Source organism: Salvelinus fontinalis, chromosome 15 (assembly GCF_029448725.1).
Source record: "Salvelinus fontinalis isolate EN_2023a chromosome 15, ASM2944872v1, whole genome shotgun sequence".
Taxonomy (NCBI): Eukaryota; Metazoa; Chordata; class Actinopteri; order Salmoniformes; family Salmonidae; genus Salvelinus; species Salvelinus fontinalis.
The window spans coordinates 23,953,545-23,971,890 of record NC_074679.1 but is presented as its reverse complement, the minus strand read 5'-3'; the positions used below and the strand labels follow the sequence as shown (position 1 = coordinate 23,971,890).

Below are 18,346 nucleotides of genomic sequence, written 5' to 3'. Positions count from 1 at the left end.
ACTGAACGTGCAAGAAAACCAATAACACCTAAGGACTGATCACAACGGAAGGCTAAATAAAGGGGGAGTAATCAGGGGAGTGATCAAGTCCAGGTGTCTAATAATGGGGCGCAGGTGTGCGTAATGATGGTTACCAGGTGTGCATAATGATGGGTTGCCAAAATAGGTAGTTAGTAGACTGGTTGCCAGTCTTTGAGCGACGTTGAGCGCCGGAGTAGGGGAGCTGGAGTAGACGTGACACAATGTGTATATAAATATTAAGGAAATTGGCAGTATTGTATTACACATCCCACAGTGCGCAGACGTCAGTGCAACGTCTGATTTTGATTTAGATTTGATTGAGTTGTCAACTAACATGAATTCGACATGAAATCAAGAAATGTTAACCATGTCATTAGATTTTGGTTAAAAGCTGGGTGAAAAAAAAGAAGAAAAATCCATTATTATTAAAAGATCTTGTCACTCGATTTGAATGAACAAAAACCCACGGGCCCACACGGGACCGAGAGGGCGATTAAAAGCTTTCTGTCACACTGTGCTCTGCTCCTTCTTCCACTAATACAGGCAGGAACAAGCTCCTCTGGTCTCCATATTGATTTGACTAATGCCCTTTTAGAGTGCATGCCTATGTTAGGACATTTTAAAGGGTTTAAATACGAGGCCCTGGGAAAAAAAGATGCACACACAAGTTACGTTTTGAGGTAATGCAATGTAAATATTGATTGCAGTGCATTATCTGTTGAGGAATTGACATCAATGCTTGGGATATCATTGGCATATAAATAATTGAGCTATACATAATTAATGGCACAAGAGGCTAATGGAATAGTCTGTATAATCTGTAACTGACAGTTAGATTTACAGGATCAGGTTATGTCGTTGTTTTGTGTTTGAATTGTGTAACTGACAGTTAGACTTACAGGTTATGTCGTTGTTTTGTGTTTGAATTGTTTACGTGTCCGCTGTGCGGGGAAATGATAAGACAAGCGGAACTACGTAGCTAATAACTGTTGTAACGGGGATTCGTATTGTAGCAACACACTTTTGGAGGGAAGGCAATCCTGCGCTGTGTTAGCTAAGTTTTCATGTCATTGGGTGTAGTTCATAAGGTTTGAAACGTAGATGTTAGGATGGTAACGTTATAATAATTAAGGATGAAGCGTGAATTCATGCCAGGAATAATAAGTGTGAAGTTTGATTTCCTCCCTTCTGTAATAAGCAGCCAATGAGGTATTTTTCCTTTATTCATGTGTTTAATCTAATACTGTTATAGCGCCGGCTAAACTGTTTATGTATGTAAGCACTTCAGAGTTATACCAAGCTAATAAGTCACTCGTAAGATAAGGTTGTAAGAGTATGCTTAACTGTATTTTTCATTTACTTTATAGTTCTCACGGAAGGTGATAATTCTGACTAAATCTACAGAATAAAGCCGCCAGTTAAAATCAAGGAACGGTTGTGCTCGTGGTTACTGGAGGGAGCTACATAATCAATGCTATAATCAATGATTCGCATTACTGTATAATGCAGCAATGTACAAGGTAACTATTTTTTCTTTGACGGTAAAGTGACTGCACCCTTGATTCAGCAAAGTTTCTACGTTTCTCTCTCTTTCACATGCACATGCACACATACACACAGAGACACACACTGGGAAAGGCATCTGCATCTTCCAGATTATGGGAATACTGTATCTTGAATCTCGGGGGGAGGGAGCATTCACATTGAAATGGGGAATAGAAGCTCAATCAATATCACAGCGCACCAGCTCTAAGCTTTAAGGACTAAACAAAACTAAATGTCTCGATGCTCACTAAACAGTCATATTGTTCATCTCAGAGAACAGAGCATTCCGAGACTGATTTATGTAAAAAAGGGGAAGAACAAACATTCCTTTTGTTCTTTGATTCATCATTGATATCAGCCTGACTACAGTAATAACAGTGCAATCAAGACAGCACATGTCATGGAAAATATTTACAGGGAAGAGACAAGTTCTTTGTGCTATTTTGAGTTTCATTAGAATGGGCGCTGTAAAAATTCAGAGTCAGTTTATCTTGGACTCGTTTATCTTTGTTTTTGTATATCCATTCTTCTCCACAGATTCGGATGTCAGATGATCCTACAGTATGTAAATGGTACAGTCAAATAGCAGCACATCATCAGTACAGTGATGTGCAAGGACAATGTCATTTTGGTGTGCTCCTTTCAATCTACTTCCTCCACATGTAACTGGCTAGACCTATGTGCAGGCCTAATTTATTCTCCATGCACCTACTGTACTGTCTATGTGTTATTGTGAAGCAGAGCAAGACTTTGATTAGCAGGATTCTCCTTATCTCTAATGGTCAGAGAGGCTAATTCCCAGAATATGAATTAATGAAAGACTGTTGGGCTCTGGGAGAGACAAGACAATAATTGGGCAGCACAGTACACCACCGCTTCCTCTGTTTAAGAGTTTAAAGAGTGGAATATCCTTAAGCAAAGCCTCACATCGATACATGATCTTCATTTTGATGGGGCCAATCAATCACCAAGTAGTGTTGTGCTACCATAAAGCTCTCTGAAATATTCTTCTTCTGCCCTGTAGTGGACAGAAATGTCTACCGCAATGTAGACCTCAACGATGTCTGTGTGGCATTGTACTGTAGGTTAGATTAAGGTTGTGAAGGTAAAGAATAGTAAATATCTCAAATACAGCAAAAAAGGGAAGTTAAAGAACTTAATACCGAAACATACATTCATACTTGTCAATTTATGTGTGAGATTTGCACATAATCCACAGTACATCTCCATAGTTATTCCAGTTCCTTCACCTTAATTCAGCTATCTCCTCAATTAGGACATTGGTATGAGAATAAATAGCAATCCTTTTGGAATAGTAATTTCAGATCTTATTTGCCAAAAGTAATATTTCCTGTACATATTCTTATAATTCTTCCCCTGGTAGAAAGACACAGGTCTTCTAATCCAGTGTTTGATTCACAAATTCACTAAAATGTTCTGATACACTCCCATAACAATATGTAAATAACACTCCCTCCATAGATAAGAGTTCATCACTGGGGATGGAGCTGCATGGGGAAGTGTCTACCTTTGTTCTTCTCTTAGGGGAGGATTTAGGGAAAGAAACTTCAGTCTAGCAAGTGGCATCAGATGTTTCAAGTTTTTCATCATTTTGAAATGGAACAGCCAAATCAAATGTTTATTTTTCTGTCATTAGATTTGTGTTTGACAGTTCATCCACTCGGAAAAATGGCCAAAGGTACAAATGCGGAAGCTGTTATTGCACTTACTATGTGTGCACTCTATTTCTATTGGATTCATTGCATTGTGTTTAATTTATGTTAAACCCCATTGAACCATTATTATTGTGTCATAGATTAAACAAAATTCAGAAAACCTGTGTGACATAAAATAGCATTCAATGATGGTCCAATGGGGTTGAACATGTCCGTAAAGTACTCGTCTTCCAATGGTCTGTATGATTAACATAAAGTCAAGCACACATTGAAAACATTCACAATATACAGTTACTGTGTCTCTGATGCTTAGATACAGATAAATAAACATGTTAAGTTCATTCAATATCTAGCAACACAATACCATTGATTGGATAACGCACTCATAAAGAAGCCTGTTAAATGCCAAAATAAGCAACACCCATGTTTTACTAACCTCTTTCGAGGGTATTTTACGATGTTGTTTACCACACTGTGGTGATCCCAAGCACCAGCAGACTGAAATCATGCACCTTGTAGTGTGGAAAATATTTTTATTACAAAACTAATTGCAAACAGATACACTTATTTAACTAAAGTATCCAAAGATCACTTGTGATTTGACTATTTACAATGAGTAGTGCCCAGCATGAATCCTTTAAGTATCTCTATCACTGAGGTGGCAATTGAAATGCTTAAAATAAATATAACCCTGTAAAAAACACAGTACATAATACCAAAAATATGTATTAGTCAACAAGAAGGGGTTTCATGTTCATGTTTAAGTTCCCTAGTAGTAGGCAAACTGGATTTTGTGTGATGATTCTGTCTCGTCTTGAAAATTCGGAGATTAATTTGGGATACATAAAAATTATAACAAATCTTAATTAGTGACATTCCTCAGTAAACTCTAGTCAGACAGCCAGATTACTCTTAGCAGCTATAAACAGCATGTATTAGGACCAGGTTTGCTTCCTGACGGGGAAAACATCACACTTCACAAGCTCATGATCAAAACCTGTGCTGTTGCCCTTAATCCAATGTCCATTCACACAGGCATGCTCTGATAGTCCTGTTCCCTTCAGAGACAGTTCCTCTGTAGAAAATCCTCAGATATCGACGATGGCAAAGATCTCTGGCTTGTCGATGTCATGGACCTGCATGGCTGAGTAAGTGATGGCCTTCACCTCTGTCCTCTAGAGAGACAAACAGATGGTTAAGTGATACTTTCAAAAACACTAAAATACAAACATTTGTATTCAGAAATGACTCGTCTCAATTAATGAAAACAGTCATCATGTATCTTGTTTTAGTAATAGAACACAAATCTCAAAAACTGTTTTGGATGCCCATTTTCATCAGGGCATAAACAGTAATTATGTCTTATGGTCAGGATAGTCAGACCTCTGTGTGGTCAGTTCAGGCTAGAGAAGTTGAAAGATATCAGGATTATCTCCCATTTGCTTACCTGTGGATGCTTGACCAAGCTGAACTCTTCTCCCCACCTACAACAGCAGAGGAAAACTGAATGATAGGCATGGAGGGAAGCTGAGAATGAAACAGAACTCCAGGCATAGGAACTAAGGGAGGGATTAATGATAACATGCAACCCATGTCTTTCTCAGGGGTAGAAGAAAGTCAAATAACCTAAAACCAACCCACCATATCCCCTCACACAGTTTAACCTAGGAGTAATGTAAGTGGCTCAAAAGAGGACCAATCACATGCAAATATAAATGAGTACCACCCAGTGAGCAAAAAATGAAAACTAAATCCTGACGTGTGTAACTTTAGATCAACTTACCCAATAGAGCGGATTTTAAAGTGCATCCTGTCAATGTGCAAAACTCTTACTTCCTAGAAGACAGAATTTATGTTAGGCAATACCTTATTATTTTAACTGCTAAATTAAATTGATAGTTGCCATGATGTCTTTTTTAAAGCGTATTACATTTGAAGCAGGGGATATTTGAAACAAACTGGCTCGTGGGTAATTAAATTAGCTGTGAGGAGGGATACAAGATAAATGCACACTTGTGGTAAATGTAATGACATGTTACCTTCCAGTTGTAATTATGTTTCAAACCTAAAACATGTTTTTGCACTGCAGTTATACAGACAGGCACCAATTAAGCAATTTCTGGTGATCGAGCAGTGTCTCCTCCGCTAAAGATGATCTTCCATTGTACGTTTCAACAGAAACTAATTTATGTTGGTGAACAAATCAGACTAACGTTAGCTAGCTAAAGTATAGTTCAATTAACCACCATGCATGTTCATAACATTAGCTAACTACACAACTCACATTCATACTTCTTGTTGATCGCCGGGTATTGTGACTTGGTAGCTTTCTGTGACTCTGAGATCAAGCTCACGATCATCCATTGTCGACTTCTTTAGTTGATTTGATCCCTAAAATACTGAAATGTTAGACTTGCCAACACTATAACGTTACGTGCTTGTCTTGACTCAGGGCTTGAGTCGTATGCCGCGTTCGTGTGCTAGTTGGAACTAAGAAACTCGACATGCCCGAGTCGCTAAAAGTGGTTGAGAGCGGCATGTGTATAACTACAACTAACTAGCAGGTCGGACATTCCGAGTTTACTAGTTCAGACTAGCACTTGAATGCAGCAACATCACATCGCTGTGTAGTCACGTGGTCGCGCGTCAGCCAGGCTACTGAAAGGTATGCCGCATTCACAATAACTGGGAACTCGGAAAACTCAGATTTCAAGGCATTCAAGACCACTGAACTTGGAAAAAACAGCTCCGACTGGGAAAAATCTTTTAAACATTCATCCAACTCTCTCGAAATTTCATGTCGGAAATTGGGGTATCTTTATAGAGCTCCAACTTTCCGACCTGAAAATCACCGACGTCAGGATTTGACCTAGTTTTTCCCGAGATTCCAGTTGTATTGAAATCACCACTGTACTTGCTGTTGAAACAAGATTGACCGTTTCAGGAAGTAACAAAGATATCTCGCGTTTTGCGATCGTCGGATATATATAGATATACAATCTGGAATAATAAAGGCATAAAATACAAAAACAAGTCTTTATTTTTCCAGATCTGGTTTGACAACAGCATTATCTGGGTTAAACAATTACTGAATAATGATGGACAACTATATGATTATCCAGAATTCATGAGAACACATGATGTTACATCCTCTCCTGAGGAGTTTCAAATAGTTGTTAGAGCTGTCTCTTATTAAGGTGCTATTCTTCCTTGAGGAGAATAACAGTACTCCAAGTGCAACTGTTGAGGATTTTGTAGCCCCAATATCAGCTAGAAGGAATTTACAATTTAAACTATTAATGTAACAATATATATAAGAAAACTCTGTCAAGATGTTACTATTCCCTCTGCTAGAATATACAAGAATGCAGCCCTAGGACAAGTGAAATGGAAGAAAGTTTCGTTGTCTGGCAAATATTGTATATCTAATAAGATGAAAGAAGTATCACACAAACTCATTCTTAGACTGTACCCTGTAAAGACCTTTATTGTACACAGATTCAAAATTGCTATTGATAAAAAATGTTGTGACCCAGAGACTCTTGACAATTTATTTTGGGACTGTTTTTATGTCAGAATATTTGGGAGTGAATTAGAAGATTTATTTTAAAATAAACTGCTATTAATGTTAATTTGAACGACTCTGATATTATGTTTTTTTTTTTTTTATCCAAATGATATGGACCCCGATTTAACTTTTATTGTTAATTTGTTTATTTTTAATGGAAGATTCTTTATCCATAAAATGAAGTGGGTGGAGAACAAATTCTTCTTTACATTGTTAAAACATTATTTTGAAATTCTCAGTAAGTGTAAAAACAAAAAAGCAATTTATCTCGACATTTAATACCACTGTATATTAGGGTTAAGTACTCTTGTTTGTATATTTCTGTTTTATTGTTCATAATAATACAAGTAATACAACAATAATAATAATAAATAAATACGTTTTGCGGTAGTCACTAGTTACCACAGCAACAGTCATCAACCCCACGCATTTCTACCATTTATTATTTTCAACCAACCCCTAACTTCCATCCCAATCTTAACCACACTGCTAACCTTGTTCCTAACCCTAACCTTCAATTGAGACCAAAAAGCAATTTTTGTTAGAATTTTTACGATATAGCCAATTTTGACTTTATGCTGTGGTCAGTGCAACCCGGGATCCTTGGGACTTACATAACCCTTACCGTAATAATTTAAAAACTTCAATGTTAAAGGTTAGTGTAGGTTAGTGATGTCCCAAGGATCCCAGATAGCACATTTTGGATGGCTAGAAGGGATTTGCCTTTCGTAGCAGGTTAGGATAATTACGTTAAGGTGTTGAAAAGGCTTAGGGTTAAGGTTAGCTAAAATGCAACAACAAAAAAATTACGTGAATTTGACAAAAGCTTCAGAATCCACGACGTTTTCCGGCTTAGTTGACGCTGATTGGCTATTTGAGCACTACGGAGTTCCCGCCAAGGTAGTCCAGCTGCCTTGTTTGCTCTCAACAAAACCCTGCTTCTGAAAACATACTTTCGTAATATTATCAACACCATGGCTGATAAAGAAGGTAATTTGGTGAAACGTTACGTCACAATTTACTTCAACAAGAATAGCGCCCAGACCACTTGGGAAAACTAGCTAGCTACCAAGGTAGGCCAGGGTGGAAGGACAGGTTCTCCCGGCTTATCAATTGTGAAGATAATTAATTCATTAGTTTATACAAATGAGCTCGCTAGTATTACTAGCACACTAACGTTAGCTAGTAAGCAAAATGTAAGCTAGCTAGCTACTAACTTTAGCTTTGTTTTATGTCAGAGACAACCCCTTTTTGCGGGAGTAATGAGCTAGCTAGCTCGGTTGATCAATGCTAACACAACAACTGCAAAACCCTGTCAGTGTTATTAACGAACGTAGCTACATAGCTAACTTTACCGAACACTTGCTCAATGTTAATATGGTTCCCCTTCTCAATCACACCTATATTTCATTACAATGGGTTGCTTCTAATATACTTTACATTTAAACCTCCTGTCTCACGTGACTTTCATACTATTTTATAGCAGCGTTTGATGATGCTGTGGAGGAGAGGGTGATAAATGAGGAGTACAAGATATGGAAGAAGAACACACCCTTCCTCTATGACCTGGTGATGACCCACGCCCTAGAGTGGCCCAGCCTCACTGCACAGTGGCTGCCTGATGTCAACAGGTGGGGTTCACTGTCTGGGCACCTTTATAGGAATACAAAGCTACAGGAGCAGTGGAAGTAGGGGTGGGGCAGGTGTGGCTGCACCCCTTGGTTTGTGCACCTTTTGATGGTCAAATTAGTTTAATTGAATAGTAACTGAAGTCTAGAGACTGACTGTAACTCCCACATGTAGTCTTATATAATATCAATTCCTGCAGAATTATTTATTTATTGCTGTAAAAGTATACACCCAATGGAATTATCTTTTAAACATTTTAAATTTAACCTTTATTTAACTTGGCAAGTCAGTCAAGAACAAATTCTTATTTACAATGATGGCCTACCAGGGAACAGTGGGTTAACTGCCTTTTTCAGGGACAGAACAACATATTTTTTTTACCTTGTCAGCTCGGGTCTTTGATCCAGCAACCTTTTGGTTACTAGGCTACCTGTCTTGGGAACAGGAATGGAGTAATTATTTATTGCAGACTCTTGAGAGAATGGAATGCGCGGTAGGATATTTTAACCACAAAAAAATATGTATTCAAGACAAACTGAAATCATGTTGGATTGTTTTCACAGATTTTATTTGCTTAACCTTTGAAACTGATGTTAATTGGACATTTTGCAGGGGAAATATGTCTGCTGTTTTAGGCTATTGCATTTTCTCCCCGGTCTCTACACATCCTCGCTCTGCGAGCAGAAATTAAAGAACTTTACTGATGTCAACTACTAGATTATTGTTGATGCATTCATTCTATCGATTAATGGCTTTCTGCTTTATTTAGTCTTCTAGGTCAACAAGTAATTACAGAAGAGAAGCTGAATGTATCTACTTATTAACAAGTTGACAAACAAATAGTCTAACAAATGTCGGAAATTATTAGCAGAAAAATATCTAAATTAGGGGTTGAAAGTAAGCTAGTTTGTAGTACTGGCAAAATAAATGGTGGGGGTAAAACATGAGCCTATCACAATTAAAACAAAATTGGCAAGAAAACTGTAGGCTATTACACCACAATGTGTCATTACTGCCTATCAACCGCATGCAAAACATTAACAGATTTACTTAAAAATGGGTGGTATATGCTCCAAAATAGGGTGTGGTTCGACATGAACACTAAATGTTTTACTAATAAACTCATCTAATCTGAGCACTAACATTTTGCCATGGCAGAGTTGACTAGACCGTGACGCTCACAGATGAGTGGATGCATCAATCAAATCAGGCTGCAAGTGTGCCTAATGACGAATGCTGAATGTCATTACACATGTATATATTTTTTTGTCATTACACTATTATATGCGTTTTAGTTTTTACACCACATGTCCAAAATGTTTTATGGCATCCCTGCATATCTAGCTATAATTCCCTAGAATACCAGATACTTGTGCCGATCAAAGATGAGCCTGCCTTTGCAACATTACTGGGCGTGGGAAGGTTTCTTCAGGAAGATTGTTTTCAGTCTCCATATGTGTTGTTGCAAAGAATAATCCTTGTATGGACCACATTGAGTTTCTAGCTAATGCCCCCTACTACATATGACAAAAGTGTTATTTAAATATACCTATTTGTCTTGTAACATATTTCTTTCTATCCTTTTAGACCTGAAGGGAAGGATTTCAGCGTACACAGGTTGGTTCTTGGCACACACACCTCAGATGAACAGAATCACCTGGTCATCGCCAGCGTGCAACTGCCTAATGACGATGCTCAGTTTGATGCCTCTCACTACGACAGTGAGAAAGGTGGTGAGGGACAATGTTTTTTCATCAATTACAACCTTTCTGCATGTTTTCAGTCTTTGGATCATTCAAAATATTGTAACTGGTGATATACGTTGGTCCTTTTCTCTGTAGCTCATTTCTCTACCTCCCTTCAGAGTTTGGAGGCTTTGGCTCAGTCAGTGGTAAGATAGAGATTGAAATCAAGATCAACCATGAGGGAGAGGTGAACAGAGCCCGCCACATGCCCCAGAACCCCTGCATCATTGCCACCAAAACCCCAACCAGCGACGTGCTTGTCTTTGACTACACCAAACATCCCTCCAAACCAGGTGGGTATTTAGAGGTTGGTCAGGAAGTCCCAGTCCTCCTTTCTCATTTCTTTTGAAATAACATGCTATGACCTCTGTATTACAGATCCATCTGGAGAGTGTACCCCAGATCTGCGTTTGAGGGGACACCAGAAAGAGGGCTACGGTCTCTCCTGGAACCCCAACCTGAGTGGCTGCCTCCTCAGCGCTTCTGATGACCATGTCAGTGACTTGTCACTTGACCCAAAGCATGTGCTTGAACAGTCTTCTTCCCTCCATGTCTTTCCTCTCACCTTCCCTTGTTTCCCATCTGTCTGCAGACTATCTGTATGTGGGATATCAGTGCCGTTCCTAAGGAGGGAAAGGTTGTAGACGCAAAGACTATCTTTACTGGACACACAGCTGTAGTGGAGGACGTCTCCTGGCATCTACTGCATGAGTCACTCTTTGGATCTGTAGCTGATGACCAGAAACTCATGATGTAAGGCTCCCTGAGATGAGCAACTCCCCCAATGGATAATGGATTTGAATAGAAAAACTATTTGCTAAGCTCGTATGACTGAAATGAGTTATACCATCCGCATTGTTTGGTGTTGCTTATTGAACAATAACATTGTTTACTGTGCAGTTGGGACACGCGATCCAACAACACGTCCAAACCTAGCCATGCTGTGGACGCCCACACTGCCGAGGTCAACTGTCTGTCCTTCAACCCCTACAGCGAGTTCATCCTGGCCTCGGGCTCAGCAGACAAGGTGGTCTGGATCTCTTACTGCTCTTAATTCTTCCAATATTATCTTTCATAATGTAGTGTTGATCTAAATGGTTGTTGTGGTGGGGGTTGTAATTGATTGGTTCTCCCATTTCAGACTGTGGCTCTTTGGGACCTGAGGAACCTGAAACTGAAGCTGCATTCGTTTGAGTCTCACAAAGATGAGATCTTCCAGGTATGTTAAGTCAATAAGCGGTCAATTATTCCCTATGAAGTTTGTTTTGCAAAAGCTGTATGTTTTGAACCACATTTTGTATCTATTACTAGGCCTCGTCAAACCCATCTCGCCTCCTTTCCTCCCTTTAGGTCCAGTGGTCTCCTCATAATGAAACCATCCTGGCCTCCAGTGGCACAGACAGGCGACTCAACGTGTGGGACCTCAGTAAAATCGGAGAGGAGCAGTCACCAGAGGATGCTGAGGATGGTCCACCTGAACTGCTGTTCATTCACGGCGGTCACACGGCTAAGATCTCTGACTTCTCATGGAACCCCAACGAACCCTGGGTCATCTGCTCTGTGTCCGAGGACAACATCATGCAAGTTTGGCAGATGGTGAGACCCCGGGACAGATGGGGCTCTGTCATACAGTGGGAGGCTATAGAGAATAGTTAAATGTATTCTGTTCATATTTATTTATTTCATGAGGCATAAGTAAGTTTTGAAAGCTTGGCAGAAGTGTTCTACTGTAATATGTAGAATCACAATTATTTCTGAGGAGTACTAAGAATGTCTTTCCATCTTTTAAGGCTGAGAACATCTACAATGACGAGGACCCAGAGGGAGCAGCAGACACTGAGGTCCAGGCATGAGTGACATCTGTCAATCACACAACACCCCTCCCTTGATCACATCCTCAAAACAACCATATGTCTTTTTTTTAAATGCACAAGAGTTGTTCTTTTGCAGTTTTGTAGAGGGAAACATTAAGTGCTTGTTGTTTCACTATCATGGCATCAAGGTTTTGCATATATTTATATAAGAAAGGATCCTACTGTTTGATATGGCGATAATGGTAGCTATGCCATTCTTTGGTCAAATTTTTACCAGGGGGACAAGCACCACAGTTGAGTAGGCACCCAATTATTTTTTCTTTCAGGTTAAATTATGCTCATATTCTTAGAAACATGAGTCATTTAAACTAATTTCCACAGTTTCATTTTATAAGAAATTGTACATAGATTTATTTTATTCCCATGATATCTGAATCGTAGATTTCCACAATCAGCTTTCAAGCTGTATGTATATCATCCCTATGTGTCTGTTTTCTTTGTATGCTGCATTGGATTCCCATGTTTTGTAAGTGTATTCATAATAAAAATGTATTTACGGTAGACCTTAAATGTACAGTTAAGACAGGTTGCTCTCATAGTTAAGGTCAACTGTCATAACACGATTGTTGATGCACTAAGAGCAGATTAAGTATACCAATAACTGACATTGGCTAAATGCACCATCAAGGTCTGAGGGGTTCTGGATATTTTTCTACTTCCATTGATAACTATGGAAAAGTTAGGACTCCCTTTCAGCAGTTGTTTCACTCACTTCAATACAGCCCCTGTAAAAAGAAAAACATGTTGAGACTCCCTCAAATATTTATTGTACATGTTTGTCTATACTGAACAAAAATATAAATGCAATATGCAACAATTTCACATTTTACTGCGTTAATATTAGGAAATCAGTCAATTTAAACAAATTCAGCCCTAATTATTGATTTCACATGACTAGGCAGGTGTGCAGCTATGGATGGGCCTTGGGAGGGCATAGGCCCACCCACTGACCCTCCCTTCAGACAGTCCCGCAGGTGAAGAAGCCGGATGTGGAGGTCCTGGGCTGGCATGGTTACACGTGGTCTGCAGTTGTGAGGTTGGTTGGATGTACTGCCAAATTCTCTCAAATGATGTTGGAGTTAGCTTGTAGTAGAGAAATTAACATTCAATTCTCTGGCAACAGCTCTGGTGGGCATTCCTGCGGTCAGCATGCCAATCGGACGCTCCCTCAACTTCTGTGGCATTGTGTGACAAAACTGCAAATATTAAAGTGACCTTTTATTGTCCCCAGCACAAGGGGCACCTGTGTAATGATCATGCTGTTTAATCAGGTTCTTGATATGCCACACCTGTCAGGTGGTTGGAATGTCTCGGCGAAGAGAAATGCTCACTAATGGATGTAAACAAATTTGGGCACATTTTAGAGAAATAAGCTTTTTGTGCATATGGAACATTTCTGGGATTTTTTATTTCAGTTTATGAAACATGGGATCAATACTTTACATGTGGCGTATATATTTTTGTTCAGTGTTTAATGGCAATTGTAAGTAGTCCAGACATAAAATATTAATTTAATGTATTCAATGAAAACTGTCAGATTCCTTAGGGTCAAAATGGATGGTCTCTACTTCTCATGGCCAGATACAGTGCATTCGGAAAGTATTCAGACCCCTTGATTTTTTCCACGTTTTGTTACTTTACAGCTTTAATCTAAAATGTATTGAATTGTCCCCCCCGACTCACCAATCTACACACAATACCCCATAATGACAAAGCAAAAACAGGTTTTTAGAAATGTATGAAAAAAAGGTGAAAGACTACAATTTATCTAAGTACTCAGACCTTTTACTCTGTACATTTGTTGAAGCACCTTTGGTAGCGATTACAGCCTCGTCTTCTTGGGTATGACGCTACAAGCTTGGCACACCTGTATTTGGGGAGTTTTTCCCATTCTTCTCTGCAGATCCCCTCAAGCTCTGTCAGGTTGGATGGGGAGCGTTGCTGCACAGCTATTTTCACGGTCTCTCCAGAGATGTTCGATCGGGTTCAAGTCCAGGCTCTGGTTGAGCCACTCAAGGACATTCAGAGACTTGTCCCAAAGCCACTCCTGTGTTGTCTTGGCTGTGGGATTATGGTCTTTGTCCTGTTGGAAGTTGAACCTTCATCCCAGTCTGAGGTCCCTAGCGCTCTGGAGCAGTTTTTTATCAAGGATCTCTGTACTTTGCTCCGTTCATCTTTCCCTCGATCCTGACTAGTCTCCCAGTTCCTGACGCTGAAAAACATCACAGCATGATGCTGCCACCACCTTGCTTCACCGTAGGGATGGTGCCAGGTTTCCTCTAGACGTGATGCTTTGCATTCAGGCCAAAGAGTTAAATCTTGGTTTCATCAGACCAGAGCATTTTGTTTCTCATGGTCTGAGTCCTTTAGGTGCCTTTTGGCAAACTCCAAGTGGGCTGTCTTCATGTGCCTTTTACTGAGGAGTGGCTTCTATCTGGCCACTCAACCATAAAGGCCTGATTGGTGGAGTGCTGCAGTGATGGTTGTCCTTCTGGAAGGTTCTCCCTCTGTCAGAGTGACCATCGGGTTCTTGGTCACCTCCCTGACCAAGGCCCTTCTCCCCTGATTGCTCAGGTTGGCCTGGCGGCCAGCTCTAGGAAGAGTCTTGGTGGTTCCAAACTTCTTCCATCTAAGAATGATGGCGGCCACTGTGTTCTTGGGGACCTTCAATGCTGCAGAAATGTTTTGGTATCCTTCCTCAGATCTGTGCCTTGACACAATCCTGTCTTGGAGCTCTACAGATAACTCCTTCGACCTCATGGCTTGGTTTTTGCTCTGATATGCACTGTCAACTGTGGGACCTTATCAATTTTAGAATAAGGCTGTAATGTAACAAAATGTGGAAAAGGGTATGGGGTCTGAATACTTTCCGAATGCACTGTAAGTAGCATACCACACCCTACCTGTCATAGTTCAGCTCACTCAAAAGTCCCTTCTTCAATTCTTCCAATTGTCTGTTTGCCTTTTTCTGAATGCAAAGCTCCAGCTTCAGCTTCCTCATGGTCTCCTCAAGCGAGTCCACAGTCTCCTGATGAGAAGAAATTAGAGCAATTACACCACACCTTTACGGGCTACAAAACAGCACATGTTCCTAGTCCCCCTGTACCTTATACTGCGCCACTCTCTCCACCCTCTCCCTCTCTATCAGAGCAATCCTCTCCTCTAGACAAGCTCTCTGCAGCTCCAGCCTCTGGGTCTGCTCCTTCAGGGGCCCCAGTCTGGCCTTAAGGTCCTGGCCCACATCCCTGCTCCTCCTCAAGGTTTCCTCCCCAGCCTGCCTCCTCCGGAGGAGGGCTAGCAGGCGTGGCTCGTACCAGCCTTCTAGATTCCTCATGCTGCCACTGAGGCGCTGCTGCAGGTCCAGGGATGCTCGTCGGCAGTGGGTGACATCGCTCATTGCCCGGGGGCGGGATGGTTGTCTGGCCTGGTCCTTTAGGGTGTTCAGCTGGTTGTGCTGGGCTTCCTGAAGCTGGACTACCTCCTCGGTAAGATTCTGGACATGGGCCTGGAGCTCCTCCTAGGGGCAGAAAAAGCTATGACAGCGAAGTTGGCCCTCATACTAACACAAGAATGTGTGATTAACTCTGGATGACAGACAGCCATGAACACAGAAAGAACAATTCTGTGGTAGCACCCATCAACAATATAACATGTCAACACTGAAACATCACAACAAAGGGATGACAAAGAACACACACTAAAAAAAGAGCACAAATCACAGGAAAATGTCAACACCCCTCATACTGTTTCCCCTCACTCAGTATGTTAATGGTACATTAACTGTATTCTCACAAAAGCTTATATGCAATGCTGTGGGATTTCCACACCGTACCTTACCTGTGTGACTGCAGCCTGGGCCACCTCATACTGCTGTGCAGCCAGCGCTAGCTGGCTCTGGATACAGTCCCTGGCTGTGACAAACAGCTTACTCTTCACCTGTCCCACCTCTATTTGCAGATGAATAAACTCCAACTGGACACTGGTGTGAACTCTACGTGCCTCTAACAACTGTCCTCTCAAGGCCACAGTAGCTTGCAGCATGGGCTGCTCTAGCTGCAACAGCTCCAGTACCAATTCATCCCTTTGACTTTCTAGATGGCCCACCTTCTTGATGCACTCCTCAAAGAGCAACCCCACACTGTCCATGTTCCCCTGCACCTGGACAAAGGTATATTCCACACACCTCTCCACGGGGTGTACTACCTCAGTGATGTGTGCTTGAACCGCAAATCCGTTACCGTACAAGCTTCTCTCATGGTGGGTTAGTGCTGCCATTAGGCTGCTCTCCGCAGAATGTGCCTCCTCCATATAGTCCTCTTCAGAGTGCAAGTTCTCTCTAGACTCAACTTCCCTCCCTCTCTGTAGATCCTCAACAGCCATTGGTGTCTCCATCACCTGCATGAAAAGTTGAAGTAGGAGAAAAAAGGGTGGTAAAGTTTGATAAGTCCAGGGAGGAACGACTGCTCCCAATGATTTCCCCCTCTCAAGGACCTCAACCACGGCCTGTTCACCTGTTGCATCAAAGTTGGGATCGAGAAACTGAGAAACAGCTTCTATCTCCAGGCCATCGGACTGTTAAACAATCACCACTCGCCGGCTTCGGCCCAGTACCCGGCCCTGAACCTTAGTCATTGTTCGAGCCGGCTACCATCCAGTAGTCTACCCTGCACCTTAGAGACTGCTGACCTACAGTGCATTCAGAAAGTATTCAGGATGAGGATTAAAACCTTTTTTTTTTTTTGATTAAGGCTGTAACATAACAAAATGTAAAGAATTCAAGGGGTCTGAATACTTCCCGAACGCACTGTATTGAGTCATTAAACACTCGTCACATTAATAATGTTTACATACTGTTTCACTCACTTTATATGTATATACTGTATTCTAGTCATGGCTCATCCTATATACAGTTGAAGTCGGAAGTTTACATACACTTAGGTTGGAGTCATTAAAACTCATTTTTCAACCACTCCACAAATTTCTTGTTAACAAAACTATAGTTTTGGCAAGTTGGTTAGGACATCTACTTTGTGCATGACACAAGTCATTTTCCAACAATTGTTTACAGACAGATTATTTCACTTATAATTCACTGTATTACAATTCCAGTGGGTCAGACGTTTACATAAACTAAGTTGACTGTGCCTTTAAACAGCTTGGAAAATTCCAGAAAATTATGTCATGGCTTTAGAAGCTTCTGATAAGCTCATTGACATCATTTGAGTCAATTGGAGGTGTACCTGTGGATGTGTTTCAAGGCCTACCTTCAAACTCAGTGCCTCTTTGCTTGACATCATGGGGAAATCATGGCGATCTTCGTGGTCAATATTTGTGGGTATACAATTTTTTTCCGAACACAATCAAGGTATGAATACTTGCTTCTATTTCACCATAAAGTCTGACAGCTCTTTTCCCGTTCCCGGCTCTAGAATAAAGTTTGTTGGTAGGTATTCGTTAGTATCTCTGTCTCGCAAATAGTGAGTTAGAGCTGCCAGCCCCCGTATGGGGAATGCTAGTATATAGACTATCGACATCTAATGTGACCAAATTGCAGTATTCTGTTAATCCTGTTATAGGTGAGATATTGTTTATGAAGTTTATAGAATCTTGCATATATGATGGTAATGCTTGCCCATGAGATTTAATAAATGAGTCTACGAAGGTCGACAATGGCTCTAGTACTGAGCCTATTCCTGCAACCACTGGTCTGTCTGGTCTGGATAATTGCCTTGTTGTGTTTTAGGTTTGTGTAATTTCGGGAAAAATGTACAGGCATGGATTTATGGGACATTTGCAGCAAAGGTATTCATATTCAGGTTTTGAGATAAGGTTATTTAATAGGGTTTGCTCCAGATTAGGGCATATATCCCTTTGGAACACCTGTGTGGGATCAACACTCAACAATCAAGTACTGTATGTCCTTGAACTAATTATTTAAAAATTGCACACAGAAGTTAAGGATAATTTTCTGCCTGCTTTTTGAAAACATTACCTCCAGTACCCCAGTCGGCTTTGAACTTTACATCCTCAATCAAATCAAAGTTTATTGATGACCTACACAGATTTGCAGATGTTATCGCAGGTCCAGTGAAATGCTTGTGTTTCTAGCTATAACAGTATACCTAGCAATACATTTTTTTAAATACACACATAATCCAGAAAAATAGAAAATAATAAATATCAGAATGAGCAATTTCAGAGACCGGAATATAAATATATATATATACATATAAATTATACAGTGCCTTCAGAAAGTATTCATACCCCTCCACATTTTGTTGTGTTAAA

General features: G+C 40.5%; 2 protein-coding genes and 1 long non-coding RNA gene across 4 annotated transcripts; 1 reads left to right on the top strand and 2 right to left on the bottom strand.

Annotated features, from left to right (window-relative positions):
- The first annotated feature begins 829 nt into the window (after positions 1-829).
- Positions 830-12,559, top strand: LOC129811583 (histone-binding protein RBBP4-like). 2 transcript variants are annotated; one of them, XM_055863011.1, is made up of 11 exons: positions 830-1,230; positions 1,389-1,541; positions 8,294-8,441; positions 10,027-10,172; positions 10,304-10,477; positions 10,563-10,678; positions 10,777-10,937; positions 11,085-11,211; positions 11,326-11,403; positions 11,535-11,780; positions 11,975-12,559. In XM_055863011.1, exons 3-11 carry the CDS (start codon positions 8,383-8,385, stop codon positions 12,035-12,037), a joined length of 1,170 nt encoding a protein of 389 aa, XP_055718986.1. In that variant the 5' UTR covers positions 830-1,230; positions 1,389-1,541; positions 8,294-8,382; the 3' UTR covers positions 12,038-12,559. The 2 variants fall into 2 exon arrangements, with proteins under 2 accessions (XP_055718986.1, XP_055718985.1); XM_055863010.1 differs by lacking the exons at positions 830-1,230; positions 1,389-1,541 and adding an exon at positions 7,531-7,800.
- Positions 3,756-6,009, bottom strand: LOC129811584 (uncharacterized). The gene is made up of 4 exons (XR_008752907.1): positions 5,527-6,009; positions 5,026-5,078; positions 4,690-4,726; positions 3,756-4,417 (listed from the first exon to the last, which is right to left on the bottom strand). It is a non-coding gene; the product is annotated as an uncharacterized LOC129811584 (long non-coding RNA).
- A 2,144-nt stretch (positions 12,560-14,703) lies between the features above and the next one.
- Positions 14,704-16,690, bottom strand: LOC129812094 (syncoilin-like). Its single transcript, XM_055864043.1, has 3 exons — positions 16,670-16,690; positions 15,896-16,453; positions 14,704-15,575 (listed from the first exon to the last, which is right to left on the bottom strand). Exons 1-3 carry the CDS (start codon positions 16,688-16,690, stop codon positions 15,150-15,152), a joined length of 1,005 nt encoding a protein of 334 aa, XP_055720018.1. The 3' UTR covers positions 14,704-15,149.
- Positions 16,691-18,346: the final 1,656 nt, after the last annotated feature.

Bases quoted from the DNA above. Each gene is read 5' to 3' on its own strand.
- LOC129811583 (XM_055863010.1), top strand. The intron at 8,442-10,026 runs GTGGGGTTCACT...CTATCCTTTTAG, and splicing joins TGGCTGCCTGATGTCAACAG to ACCTGAAGGGAAGGATTTCA. The intron at 10,679-10,776 runs GTCAGTGACTTG...ATCTGTCTGCAG, and splicing joins TCAGCGCTTCTGATGACCAT to ACTATCTGTATGTGGGATAT.
- LOC129812094 (XM_055864043.1), bottom strand. From the start codon at position 16,690: ATGACTAAGGTTCAGGGCCGG. The intron at 16,454-16,669 runs GTACTGGGCCGA...CTTTTCATGCAG, and splicing joins TGACTAAGGTTCAGGGCCGG to GTGATGGAGACACCAATGGC. The intron at 15,576-15,895 runs GTAAGGTACGGT...TTCTGCCCCTAG, and splicing joins CCCAGGCTGCAGTCACACAG to GAGGAGCTCCAGGCCCATGT.